This window comes from Protomyctophum bolini (genome assembly GCF_963924005.1).
Source record: "Protomyctophum bolini genome assembly, chromosome: 14".
Taxonomy (NCBI): Eukaryota; Metazoa; Chordata; class Actinopteri; order Myctophiformes; family Myctophidae; genus Protomyctophum; species Protomyctophum bolini.
Genome location: NC_137875.1, coordinates 33842607 through 33857129, shown reverse-complemented (window position 1 = coordinate 33857129; position 14523 = coordinate 33842607). Strand labels below are relative to the sequence as shown.

Below are 14523 nucleotides of genomic sequence, written 5' to 3'. Positions count from 1 at the left end.
ACACACACACACACACACACACACACACACACACACACGCACAATCCTCTGCAGAGCCAATGAAAGCCATGTGAGATGTGTACTTGGACAAAATGCAGCCACTTATGCCAAAAGGGCAAAACCCAATGAGTCCTTCCTCTGTGAGTTCTTAACGCTCAATTATACACAGTAAGAATACAGAGTAGAATCCCCACATGAAATGTATCCATTTGTAACTCAGAGAGTTACAAATGTAGCCTACCAAATGGGTCCATTTGATTACATGTGTACACTTTGAGTTAAACGAACACTCAGGATTTGCCGGTGTAGCGCATCAAGCAGTTTAGCCTTGAACATATTGATCCTGCCTTTCCTGTGTTCATCCATCCATCCATCCATTCATTCATCCCTCCGTCCATCCAGCCCACCCAGATACTTTCAGTAGTCCTGTAGGTCAAGGTGATACAGAGAGAGAGAGAGAGAGAGTAGTAGTGCATGTGGACAACATGCACTTTCTAACACAGACTGTGGGAGTGAGTGTCCTTCACTGTCTCAACACACAATCTGTCACCTGGAATCTGCACATGTCTCGTGGATTCCCTGCTGTCTAAGCTCCTGAGTGACGTCACCAAACAGCACCACCTCATCACCCCCATGGCTGACCACCGAGGGCTCCCTGCAACCCCCGGGGCGACGGTGGCTCAGGGGTAGAGTGGCTGGATGGGAACGGCTGGATGGGAACCGCAAGGTTGCCAGTTCGAACCCGGGCTCCCCCAGAGTTAGTGTCGAAGTGTCCTTGAGCAAGACACTGAACCCCTAATTGCTCCTGATGTGCTGGTTGGTGCCTTGCATGGTTTTCCGCTGCCATCGGTGTATGAATGTGTGTGTGAATGTAATGCACAATCTATGTAAAGCGCCTTGGATAAAGGCGCTATATAAATGCACCATTTACCATTCACCCACACCTCCTCCAACTTTTATCTGCAAAGAAACGCAAGGACGTGACTGACTGGTGCTCACGTCAACGCATCTAGCAACAGACAGATAATTATAATGCCTAATTATGTCTAATCTACGTTTTCACACTCTGAGCATTAAATGGACACTGATGATATGGCTATGTGCATCAGACGTACACCAGGTTTCACTGTATTATTGTCAGCCCTGGCAGGGGAAAGGTGGATTTTTGTCGATCGTGTCTTGTCCCAGAGCCAACCAGGGCCAGTGCAGTGCAGTGTTATGTTTTTTCTTCTCCCAAATAGATTTCCCAGATGCTCCACTGTAGGTGTTTCTCTGGCCAAGGTTGTGTATTCTGCATGCCTTCCACTACACTTATTACCCCCCAAAAACCAGCTGGGGGCCAGAGAGGGCCCAATCCATCATCCTCGGCTTGGCCCAGCTCTGAACCTGCTCAAAAGAATGGAGCTCTTTCACCTACCCCTCTCCCCCCGCCCCCCCCCCCACCACCCTCCCCAAACCAACCAAAAAAAAAAAGCCCACCCCCCCCCCCATCCCCACCAACTCCAAGCTTAAACCCCCCACCCCACCCCCACCCCCAAATTCCACCGCTACACCGAGGTCACTTACCGGCGAAGTGAACCTGAGAGGGGCTCTCTGTTTCCGGCCCAGGAACACTTTGGCCATTCACACGCGGTCGGTTCCACTGTTTGGAGATGTGGTAGTCTAAGAAAACAACAACAAAAAAAATAAGCATTATGAAATATGGAGTGTGGATTGGAATCCGATCCTGGTAAAATGTTTGCTGAGTGATGGCCCAGAGCATAACGGTTCAGAGGCTAATGATTCCAGTAATAGTTTAAAAGGGAGGCCTTCCGTCCTCAAATAGATGTACATGCGGATCAATAATTCTGAGCTTCAATTATGACGACAGTTGTTAGAGTGGGGCAAACGGAAATGGCATTTGAGAGACTCAAAAGTCAATTAGCTGTACACAAGCGCAAGACACCCCGAACGCAACAACACAATAAACGCAGAGGCAGCTGTCATGTGATCCGGTTTACCTACTTAAGCCCTGTTTTATACCTCATCGTACAATGGCGTCTCGCTGAGAAAACAGCCGATGGATGTACAAGCTCACAATGATACCTGCTGTGAACTTGTAGATGTGCTATTTTCGAAAACAGGCATTCCAGGTTTTGTTTGCCAGGTTGAAAGAGAGAACAGATGCGTATGCATAAAGTGAGTTGCAAAGTGAGTTTAACGTTGTTTAATCCATTTTGACTGAAAAATGTCTGTTTGAAAATGACAGTTTTCTGAAAAAGCTATGTTTCTATGTCAGTCGTTCTTCGATTAAAAAAAATAGCAGACCTACAAGCTCGTAACGCGCCACTCGGTGGCGTGCTATGAGCTTGTAGATCTGCTATTTTTCAATAGCTAAAGCATAACATAATGCTAACACCAAAAGGGGTTCCCGCCCAAAATGGGTTAACGTTGCTTAATGCAATCAAGATAGAACTTTTATGTTTGGATGTATGGGCTGTCAAGGCCAGAAAGTAGTTTTTTGCCGAAATTTCGGCATAACTTCCGTGTATGCTGATGATGTCACTCGCATACCCTCTATATCCATTTCCATAGGCTGATAATCAATAGCGGGATCGTTTTTTTTAAAATTGTGCATCTCATAACCATTGCCAAAACAAACCGTGTGTAAAAAATATCAAGCTTTGCTCTTGTAGCTGTTTCACAGATTTAGTCTTTGGCTATAGTTGTTGAATGACGTGTTCCTTTTTGACTCTTTCCTGCAGGTTGTCGTATCGACGACCGTCAACGTGGACGGCCATGTCTTGGCCGTGTCCGACAACATGTTTGTACACAACAATTCCAAACATGGGCGAAGGGCTCGCAGACTCGACCCTTCAGAAGGTACGCCTCCTTATCTGGAGCATGGTAGGCACATTTTTACATCTTATGATTTGCTACGCTCCTTTTTCCCCCTCTCCCTTTTCTCATTCTTTCCCACCTCCTCCTCTTATCCTCCCATCCGTTATAGACCTAGCATGGTCCTATAGTTCCACACAACTCTCTGTTCCTCCGTCACATGCACTCTCTTGTTAAGTTGCTTTTTGCCTCCCTCATGCATACTTTTATTGTTGGGTCTAGACTGGAAATAGCATCGCTTGGCATGTAGCCGTCTGACATATTTGACAACGATAGCACCTCTGTGCCACAATTAAAACAAATGCTATACTATTTCCAGTCTTCTAATATTATTTGCGCCTACCAAAAAAATAAAAAAGAAAGAAAAAACTATTATGTGAAACGTGATGAAATTGCTTAAGAATTTGTCCGTGAGGTCAGTTTCCTGTCGCTCTGCAGATTTAGCCGCGAGAAAGCAGGAACAGGAGGATAGGGTGGGTGTTGGGCGGGCTGGAGGGAGGGGGGTTTGAAGGTGGGGGTGGCTGGCGGGTGCTCTGTATGAGAAAAACAGAACTTACTGTTTTTCTTCCAAATGATTCCATATGATAGACTGATTGCCTACTTGGCTGAGAGGGAGAGAAAGAGAGAGAGAGAGAGAGAGAGAGAGAGAGAGAGAGAGAGAGAGAGAGAGAGAGAGAGTGGAAGATGGAGAGAAACAGGACCACCAAACCATGGGAAATCCAAAAAGTAAAACGCACTAAACATAACCTTGTGACCCCGATGGCCTCCACACGCAGATGGGAGCACACAGCACACACAGCTGAAAGATTACAGGAAGAGAAGTAGGGGAAAAAAAGGAAAGAACTGAGCAGGGGCCAATTGTGCAAATTGCTTATCTTCAGATTTCAAGAGCCAATTATGTCTGGGCAAACAGTTTATGTACACCACTGACTAAAACAACCTTCTCCACACATTAATGGGCATTAATGGTTCTATCACCAAAAGCAAATGTAATGTTTAATACAACAACAGCTAATAAAGGGGAAAAAAAGGACTAGACAATTAATATATCTCGGTGCACTCGGGTCCTATAGTGTAGGGGGGAAAAAAGCTAATCTATTTGTTTTTGTCTTTATTAATGACTCTTCTACTGGAGAACAAAATCAAATAATTAAAGTCCTGCCCCGAGCACCAAAGTCATTATGTTCGTTGACGTTCTGTTTGTGTGTCTCACGTTTATGACACGATAGGTGTGGATCGCCTAGCAACCAGTTTCTTAATGAGGAGAGCAATTAAAGAGGTTGAGCCCTCGCCTCCATGTTCCCAACGTCCCATGGGACCGCCCTGTGTAGTGTGTGTGTGTGTGTGTGTGTGTGTGTGTGTGTGTGTGTGTGTTCTTTACAGGTCCCCCCCACCACCCCTCCTCCCCTCAACCTATCCATTTCGTCTCCTCTTCACCACACTCTTCAAAGCACTGGAGTGACTCCCTGTAAAGCACGCAAGAAAGCCATTGTCAACCGCCCAGTTGAACATGTCTTCGTCTAACAAGTTTAATATACCTCCCCTTTACTCATCCTTGTATATGCTCTGATAAGTCAGAGACAACTTTCCCCCCAAACGCACCCCTCCCCACGCCCCCATAGCCTCTCTCTCTCTCTGCACTGCAAAATAATTCAGAGCATTACTTTTAACTCTGAGACTGTCAAAGCGTCTGTTTTGACAGTCCCACACAGCTTGCAAGCAATGCTCCGGGATAATGCAGTGCGAGCTCAGACAGTCTCCATCACAAACAACAGTGAGCATGCCATCAACAACAGGAGCCAGCCGGGCTAAGACCTCTCTCTCCGCTTTGTTTTGAGACACCTCCAGCATACGCTCACAGACGTGACACAGGAGAACAGGATACTCGGTCATAAAAAGCAATCCTATCCATGTCCTCCATAGCACTCTGACACAGCGCTGGCAGACAGACAGCGTGCTTTAAATTAGCAACACATTCTTCCCTGCGAGTTCACTGGGTGAGAAGCCTCAGATATGTGGCTGGGCTGCGTTGCTCTCTGTGTGTGTGTGTGTGTGTGTGTGGGGAGAGAGAGAGAAGGTATCCATGCTCTCAGCGCATCTCAATACTGCTGTGGTGGTGCCTCACATTGTTCAAGAAGTGCTGCCCCCTGTTGGTCCAAAGTGGGTATAGGCCCCACAGCGTGACAGGCTGAATCCCACCATGTGGCATTTTTTTGTTGTGCTTGTGTGTGTGTGTGTGTGTGTGTACTGTCACACAACAAGCACATTATACATTCAGACACCAATGTGCTCTGCAGCGGCCTGTCACTCAAACATGTATGGATTCAGGCTCAAAGGTGCATAAACATGCTCACAAATAGCCTGCTCTTTTATACACAGCGGCACCCCCCAACCACACACCCACCCACACACAGAGCCCCCGTCACCCTCCAAAACAAACACACACGCACGCATGCATGCGCATACACACACACACACACACACACACACACACACACACACACACGCACACGCGCACACACACACGCACACACACGTATACACAAACCACACGTTCCTCAGCTCTGTTCCGCCATTATAGAGCCCTAGACAATATAGGAGACTCAACACAGAGCCTGCAGCTCTTGCCTCATTTGCATGCCAAGTGGCTGTAATGCTGTTAGGCTTTATGCAATAAAGACAAGTGAATCCAGACTGCTGGGCCTAAGAGGGAGAGAGGGAGGGAGAGAGGGAGAGAGAGAGGGAGAGAAGGAGAGAGGGAGAGGGAGGGAGGGAGAGAGAGAGAGAGAGAGAGAGAGAGGGAGAGAGACAGAAGAAGGAGGAAGACAGAAAGGAGAGTCAGAGAGAGAGAGAGAGAGAGAGAGAGAGAGAGGGAGAGAGTGAGAGTCAAAGGGAACAGATGGCTCAGGGAGAGGTAAAAGGTATAATCCCATCAGCTGCACTATCAGCCGACCATCTGGACATCCCACAGCACAATTACAACACATTTCAGCAGGCAGAACAAAGGACAGCTTCGCGGGGCCACATCAGACCTGTTTGAGCATCTCAATAGCAGTGCCGAGGACCTCCTCCGCTCAGATCTCGGATCGGTTTTGACGTCTTCCGCTGCTAACCTTAACAAGGGGGAAGTGGGGCGGAGGCTGGTCACAGAACAGCTGCCGCCTTGCTTGCCTTTTTCACATCAGAGCGGCGCTAAAAGCTTAATACAAAATTATAACATTATGTTGTCAACTTTGATAAAATTTTAAATTAGAAAAAATTAAAAGAAATCTACTTCTGGCTCAAAGTTTGTCGTGACTTGGTGATGCAACACGCGGACGCACGCGGACGCGCACACACACACACGCACGCACACACACACACACACACACACGCACACACACACACACACACACACTCCTGCCAGCCTCATGTGTCCACTCCCTGTGATGCCTATCATCTGCTGAGGGGGGCATTGTGCGTGTCTATCATCAGATCGCTGCACTGGCTGTGTAATCCACTTCGCCACGGTCCCCATTCAGCACATGGTCTCCTCTCTGTCTGTGCATTGAGACATATGCAAATTTTTCCGGCAGAAGGGTGGACGGCTTAGGGCCGCCGTCACTGCCTCTCCATGGGTCCTTTTTTGTGTGTGTGTGGGAGGGGGGGGGGGGGGGCTTTGGGATTTCCGAGGAGGTGCGTCTGTGTGTGTGTGTGTGTGTGTGTGTGTGTGTGCACGAGCGTGTCTGTGGTAGGCTGCAGCTGCCCCCCAACAGTCACCATCAGCATCAGGCCCCTATTTCTAGTCTCCTCCTCCCTCTCTTTCTCGTGCTCTCTCTCTCTCTCTCGCGCGCTCCCATCCCCAAAGTCAATTTGTTTACAGTAATTTTGAAGGGTGAATTATTTGCCATAATCGTCCACACTGATGAAGGTCAGGCCCTTAGAGGCGGCCCAGCGTGCCCATGGAGGGTTGGTCCTCTCTCAGACGCTCCGCTTCGCAATTAAGGAAAGCAAATGTCACTCCTCCAGGCCGCACAAATGAAAATCTGTACGAGGCGATTAGCATGAAGTCAACAGCGCCTGTTAAAGTCAGATTCCCTGTAGTACTGACGTGTGTGTGTGTGCACTTATGGGCAGGGAGAGAGAGAGAGCAAACATGACCCGAACAGACCCAACAGCAAGGCAAACAAAGGGAGATGTCTTGTCTGAGGGTGATCCATACAACAATGGCCGCCTGTGATTTACTTACTGGATGGGAGGGATAATACTGGAGGTTTAGAACTGTGCTCGTAAAAGAAAGGGAACTTGCTGAAACGGCCCTGCCACATTTTGAGGAGCTAGGGGAAAAAAAACAAAAAAAAAACAACACGCACAATTCATAGTGTGTTAAAAGATATTGATGGAAATAGATTAAATTTGATATTGCTATTTTATGGGTAGCTGTCATGCTATTTCTGTTGTAAACACGGTGTTGTGCTGAGCGCCATATTAAGGTAATGCATCAAATGACAGTGAACGTGAGGCACCAGATCACTCAAATTAGATTATAATAACAACCCCCTGACTCTTGATGAATGGAACCGTTATGTTGCAGAAGTCCTGCCAGATGAAAAGCATTGTAATAAACAATATGAAATGGATTGAATCGATCACAAAAAAAGGAGGGGGAGAAGAAAAAAAACTCTCGGATCTGAATAATTCATGAGTGCATTTCGCGTTATGAAAGCTGAAACTACACTCTAAGCAATGTGCCTGCACTGCATATGCAGAACAAAGGTAATGAAATAACATGAACCAGCAAAGCTTTCGCTTGTCATTTCCACTTTGACGGCCCGTATTCTTGACTCATTTAAGATGTGTTCAACTTTGAAATTTTTACTGTACACACAGAGCCACGCTTAATCAATTCTGATAGCTACATTTGCTCTGACACATAATTTGCTCCATCAAATCATTTTCCTGCCGAGCCCGGCGTTTAGCCTTTTGTGAAGTGGACCATTTGAAGGGTCTGCTTAACTACACCACTCCAGCGCGCTGATAAATGATTTTGATTCTCATGCCTTAAAGGACAAATCCATCATTTTTTTTTCCAGAGGTAATTTCCATGATATGTCTTTGTGAAAGAGACATGGGGGTAGGGGGAGTAGGGGGGGGGGGCACGTAGAGGTGATGCAGTACCATGTCTGTGTGGAAACAAGCCCGCGCTCCACTGTGGCGGGCCAGGTGCTGAATTTGCTCTTCTGTTTGTCTTGGATAAGCAGCCACCCCGTGCATCAAGGCCATCAGCCCCAGCGAGGGATGGACCACTGGAGGCGCCACTGTCATCATCATAGGAGACAACTTCTTTGACGGCCTGCAAGTCGTGTTCGGGACCATGCTTGTATGGAGCGAGGTATGATTGCCTAATTGCAATGATGACATTTGGCTGTTTGGATCGGGTTGATGACGATTCAATATGTAGTCTTTATTACCGTTTCCATCATGCTTCCACTGAAACCTCATTTTAGTCACAAAAACACATAAATAAATTCTATCTCACAGATATGGCATCTTATCACGCCCATAGATCTAGCGTAGTTCGGTGTAACAACCAGGCTGATCATGTCTTTTGCTCCCCCTCTCGTATCAAGCTGATAACCCCCCACGCCATCCGAGTCCAGACCCCACCAAGGCACATCCCCGGCGTTGTGGAGGTCACGCTGTCCTACAAGTCAAAGCAGTTCTGCAAAGGAGCCCCTGGCAGATTCGTATATACCGGTGAGTTAAAAAAAAATCTCTTGTACTCTCCCCTGTCTCTCCTCGGTCTCCGTCCATCCTCTGCTATAGACCTCTGGCTCTGCTCTCTTGCTCTGTCCATCCCTCTCTGCCCTCTATGTGGATGGCGCCCTCGCTGCCGCGCATTTCAGTTGATAACAGCCGACTAACCGGGGCCCTGCTTGTTGGAATGTCAACCGACTAACCAGGGCCCTGCTTGTTGGAATGTCAACCGACTAACCAGGGCCCTGCTTGTTGGAATGTCAACCGACTAACCAGGGCCCTGCTTGTTGGAATGTCAACCGACTAACCAGGGCCCTGCTTGTTGGAATGTCAACCGAAACAACGACTAACCAGGGCCCTGCTTGTTGGAATGTCAACCGAAACAACCGACTAACCAGGGCCCTGCTTGTTGGAATGTCAACCGAAACAACGACTAACCAGGGCCCTGCTTGTTGGAATGTCAACCGACTAACCAGGGCCCTGCTTGTTGGAATGTCAAACGTGTGAGATCTGCACGGCTAGCTAAAATGTGTTTGGTGGAGAGGGGCTTCTATACCAGTGCAACCTGATCCCTCCCCGACCTGCCATTATACAGGGGCGCTGCCAAGCTCTGTTAAACTCAAGCTGTCCGGATAAGTCCTTCTGCCAATTCTATTTATCTACCCCCCCCCACACCACCACCCCTATGAGATAGACCGTGAGACTGCTTTTTCTGTTAATTTGTGGATTTCATAAGGCACAGAGTAGTTTCATTTTTATATAAATCAGATTGGAATGGGGCATATTAAACGTGGTGTGTGTGTGTGTGTGTGTGTGAGTGTGAATGTGTGTGTGTGTGTGTGTCTTTGTGTCTGTGCATGTGCCAGGGCAAGTGAATGTGTGGGAGAATCAGGAAGAACAGGCGCAGAGAAAGTGAGCACTGTGTGTGTGTGTGTGTGTGTGTGTGTGTGAGAGAGAGAGAGAGAGAGAGAGAGAGAGAGAGAGACGTGTGTCACACTATATAAGTAAGGGGTCTGATTATCTTGGCTAACAGAAGGAAGTGGTGGTCTTATCTGTCATCATTGGTGAGCAGGCAGAGGTCGCGGGGGTCACAGCCCGTCTGACCTGGAAGCCTCTGTCTGCTCCAACTCTGATGGGCAGAATGAGACGAGGGCAGCGTCAATGTACCCCCCCCCCCCCCCCCCCTCCAGCCCCCGCAGGCCTCCAACGCAGCACTGGCCTTGAGCCCCCCCCCCACCCTCCGCCCCTCCCTGAACCCCTAACCAGACGCCTCCATCCTGGGGGCAGCTGTTTCTCATCAAGTCCCTCCCAACGAACCCCTCCTTCCACCCCCCCCCCCCCCCCCCATCACAGCCATCCGTCCCCTTCCCCTCCAACCGTGCAGTCTGGCCCGGCTCTCCTGCGTTTAACCTCCCTAGCAGGAGCAGAGCAGAGGCCAACAAGGCACCAGGATAATGAAACAAGAGTGTAGTGTGCTGCGTTTAAGTGTATGTATGTGTGTGTGCGCGTACGCGTGCGCGAGAGAGACTCACATGTGTGCATCTGTGTGTGTGTGTGTGTACATGTGTTAGCGCAAAGCCCTGGGAAGGTGTATAAGTTAAGACATTAATGGCTTCTATAGCACCCCGGTGAAAGTGCCTGGTCCCTTAAGAACAGACCCCATTAGTCACACAGGCTAAGCGGATTGGGATGATTACCATCAGGTTTTACTGGGGAAACGTGTCCCCTTCCTTCTATCCCTGTTGATTTTCTCCCCCATTCTTCTCCCCATCGTCTTCCATGGGCTTCCTACTCTCTTCCAGTTAGTATGAAGATACAATTACCCCGGGAGGCAATGGTGGTACAATTGATTAGTGCGGTGAATTAAAAGCGAAAGTCACCAATAGACAGGTCCGGCTCCTCCGCCACGCTTGCTATTCCCTGTGTGGCTCGCCCTGATTGTACAAGGGGTCGTCACTTGAGAGAATGAGGCCGTTAGTGAGCTCGGAACGCTTAACGACAGAATTAGCTTACCACTGATTCCATATGTACAGTAATTGCTAGGTGATAGGATATTAGCTACCTCTCTCAGACAGTAAAATGTAAGCATGGGCTGATGGCTCGCTCGCTCGCTCGCCGTGAATGCGAAGGAGACCGGATCATGGATGTATTTAAGAATGAAGCAGCTCATTTCAGACCACGGAGGTGCTGTCCTTCTGTATTAATGGACTCTGAGCAAACATTCTACGTCATGGGTAATGAAATAGATTAGAAATGTCCCCCAGTTAAAATGGCAAATTGGATGAGCCAGAAAGGGCATGTATGTAGTGACATTGTGGCGGTGCTGGCAATTTTGGTGTCTTAAGCCTAGTTCATTTTAAGCCGGATTTATGGGTGTAGCACACTGAAAATAGCCAATTTACAAGCTCACATCGTGACACATTGTGAGCTTGTAGATCGGCTATTTCCTTGCACATTGTACAACAGAGCATAAATTAAGGATTTACTATATTGCGGCAAAAGAATCTCAACATTCTGAATTACCCCTTAGGGTATTTCAACCGAGTGGCCTGCAGGCACTGAGGTGTGCTAGCTAATTAGGTGTTTCCATCCTAGCTACTTATTTATTTTTATCGCCCCAAAATGGACTAAAAACCTCCACGAAGACATTGTACCTCGTGTTACTTTGTTGTGTTTCGTTAGTGCACCTGATGGCCAGGGTTGAATGTTTGAAGCTACTGGCCCAGACTATGGGCTACTTACTGTAAATTGTGGAGTAACCCCCCATGGCCGCACGCACGCACGCACGCACGCACGCACGCACACACGCACGCACGCCACCGCCACGCTCAGTACTAAATATAGTATCACATACACACATCATCATCGACTGAGCCACAAGTTAATAGGAACAGAGAAATTAGACCAAATCTGAAAGACCTGTACAAGCCCACAAACTGTGTTATGTCAGAGCTCCTCTGCATCCGCACAAAATAAAAAAAGATTATTATTATTTTTCGTTTAACAAATCAAAGATTTTGAACATAGTCTGACCATGTCATAGCAGACAGGTTTCCAGAAGGTGGCTTATACCCATTTCCTGTTCTGGTTCATTTCAATGGGAATGGAGCTGTTTGCTGACATTTGTGGATTTCCGCAAAAGAATAATAAAAAAATAAGCTCCATTCCCATTGAAATGCATTGACAGAATCCGCCCTCATAGGTAAAATAAAAGTCTGTTTTGGATTTTGAATATCTGCCAATACCAATTTTTCCCGATCCGATATTTATATTTTTATAGAACACTTATGCCATATCACAATAGAACAACATCCAAAATCACTGACAATATCCAGTCTAATATCATGATATGGATAAAACATTGATACTAGGGATGTCCCGATCACGTTTTTCTGCTCTCGGCCCGATTTACGATCATTTGAAAATGACGTGATCGGCCCCGATTTCCGATCACGTGATGGGATCTGGACAACCCTAGCCACAGGGAGGGGGGGGGGGGGGGGGGGGGATGCCTGGTCTATTTATCGATTTATTTTTCCCGACCGGCGCTGCTGGTGCATGTCATGGTCTTGCACCGTTTCCATTTAGATGCGCAATAGTTGTATTGGCTGCAGTAACTAACTGCAGTTGCTCTTAGCTTCAACTTGATCAAGGTGTCATGACGTTTTCATAACCCCCCCCCCCACACACACACACACACACACGTCCCTGACGGCGCCACTGGCCACAACGCATCAGACATTGAGTAACATCACCCTTCAATTCCACAGACAAAAAACAGAGTCACTGCACATGATTAGTTGCCAGTTGCCACCCGGCCTTTGAGCACCATGCAATACAACGGCAACAGAGCAATAGCATGAATCCAATTAGTAGGCCATGTACGGCATAGCAACAGACAATGACAAGCTGCAACATCAGCAGCAGCAACAGCTTTGATCAGTAGAGTAAGGTGAGATAATTAAAATGTTCTTTACAAACTACATACATCCTCAAAGATCTCACCAAATCAATGGCATTATACACACAGGTCCAGTCCTGCCTGTAAAAGGCTATGCTTATACCTCTCAAACACTGGAGAATGTGTTGCACAGAAAAATAATAGCTGCTGGAAATATAGCTGCTGGATTATCAAATAATTCAATATTCATGATTAACAATGTTCTATCGTTGTGAAATTCAAGCAATTTGCAGCTATATTGCATTTTAATCTGCATACTAAGAGTACATGCATGCATGCATGCTTGTGTGTGTGTGCGAGCGTGCGCATGTGTGTGTGTGTGTGCGAGCGTGTGCGTGTGTGTGTGTGTGTGCATGCAGCCAGGAGGAAGTGAATGCATTTGGTAGAACTTTGTATATTTATTTTCGGTTTCACCTGGCGACCTTCCCTCGACCTTTGATTGTGTGGCCAAGTATTTTGGGGGAGGGGAAAAAAGTATGTGTGCTTGAGCACAGGAGTAAAATAATTTGGAACAGAGGACAAGTGTGACGCAGATGAGCTAGCTGGTGTGTGCAGCGAGGGGTGAGGATGCTGCATGCTGCCCCCTAATGAGAGGTTGCCCCAGGCGCCCTGCCTGTGTCGCCTATATGCCGAGGACCGCCACTGAGCGACATGCCCTCCAGAAAACGTTCCGGCGTCGCGTAGGAGAGAGCGAGAGCGCCATGTGCATATCAAAGGTTTATTTATCAAAGCCAAGCGTGACTTTTCAACATGCCTTGAGTCGAGGAGTGCCTTTTAAGATGGTTATAAGACCCTTCTTATTTTCATGTTGACTCTTCTCGCCCCCGCCACCCTAATTGTGGAGATTTAACTTGCTCAATTTAAGAAATTATCACAAATTACTAAGAGTCAACATAGAGGAGACTGCAGTCAATTGGAACAGCAGAGGGACACGTCCTCACTCGGGTTTAGTACCCTGGAACACCTCCAAAACTCACAATCCATTCTCAGGAGCGAGCGGCCAGCAGTATACATCAAATAATCCTGTAGCAGGCATTGACTGCATTGAATGTCTGAAACACTAATGAGACACACATACGTACTACATAAAACTTCAGCAGAGACGGTACTTTACTCATTAATTGGCACTACTTTTCTTTCTCTCTCTCTCTCTCTCTCTCTCTCTCTCTCTCTCACTCTCTCTTTTTATTTTAAGAATGACATGGTACAGTATAGCTATTTAGTGATGCAGCCTGTACCATTTCTACCTTCTAACACAAAGTGTTGTCCCTGAGAGGGAGCTGGCTTGTCCTCAGCCTAATCCATGTATTGGTTATCCATTGGTCAGGACAGCTGGTAGAACCAACTGTCAGCAAGGTTGTAGAAAATCAAAAGGAGAAAGGCCTTGCTCTTCCCAGGTCAATACTTCACACTTTATTAAGCACTGCATAGTGTACGTGCTTGTTTGATCATATACATGTGTGTATGTATGTACAGTATGAATGTATTAATTTGTGTGTGCGTGTCAGTGAGTGAGTGAGTGAGTGAGTACAGTAAGTGTGTGTGTGTGTGTGTGTGTGTGTGTGTGTGTGTGTGTGTGTGTGTGTGTGTGCGTGTGCAATATACAGTGTATATTCTGTACGAAAAGGCTTCAATTTGCAACCTCATTTGTGGCACTCTAACCTTTTCACCACATATATACCATACCCCTTATACGAAAGGGTAAATCATAAATAAAAACTTTGACTGACCAATTTATCCAATTTGAGCCCCTAATTGCATCAGAGCTTTTGGTTCTCTATCTTGGCCAGGTTTCCATGAGAACCTGCCTCCTGGGGCAGTGATGCAGGCCCTTGGTAATATGGTTCTGCTAGCGGTCCTAACACACTCAGACACTATTTATCCTAATCAGTGACATCCACATAACCAGGATTGCTTAAAATGAACCCCTTCCGCGCCCCCAGAAAACG

The 14523-nt window shown here is 47.2% G+C and overlaps 1 protein-coding gene across 7 annotated transcripts in view; it reads left to right on the top strand.

Annotated features, from left to right (window-relative positions):
• LOC308328448 (transcription factor COE3) overlaps positions 1–14523 on the top strand; it is an 84717-nt gene that overhangs the window by 50451 nt on the left and 19743 nt on the right. For 4 of the 7 annotated variants that reach the window (XM_080782268.1, XM_080782265.1, XM_080782267.1 and 1 more), the window contains exons 8-10: positions 2745–2862; positions 8115–8248; positions 8487–8613. In XM_080782268.1, the coding sequence (XP_080638394.1) occupies positions 2745–2862; positions 8115–8248; positions 8487–8613 (379 nt within the window). The remainder of the gene's footprint in view (positions 1–2744; positions 2863–8114; positions 8249–8486; positions 8614–14523) is intronic. The other 3 variants (XM_080782269.1, XM_080782266.1, XM_080782264.1) reach the window with 1 other exon arrangement.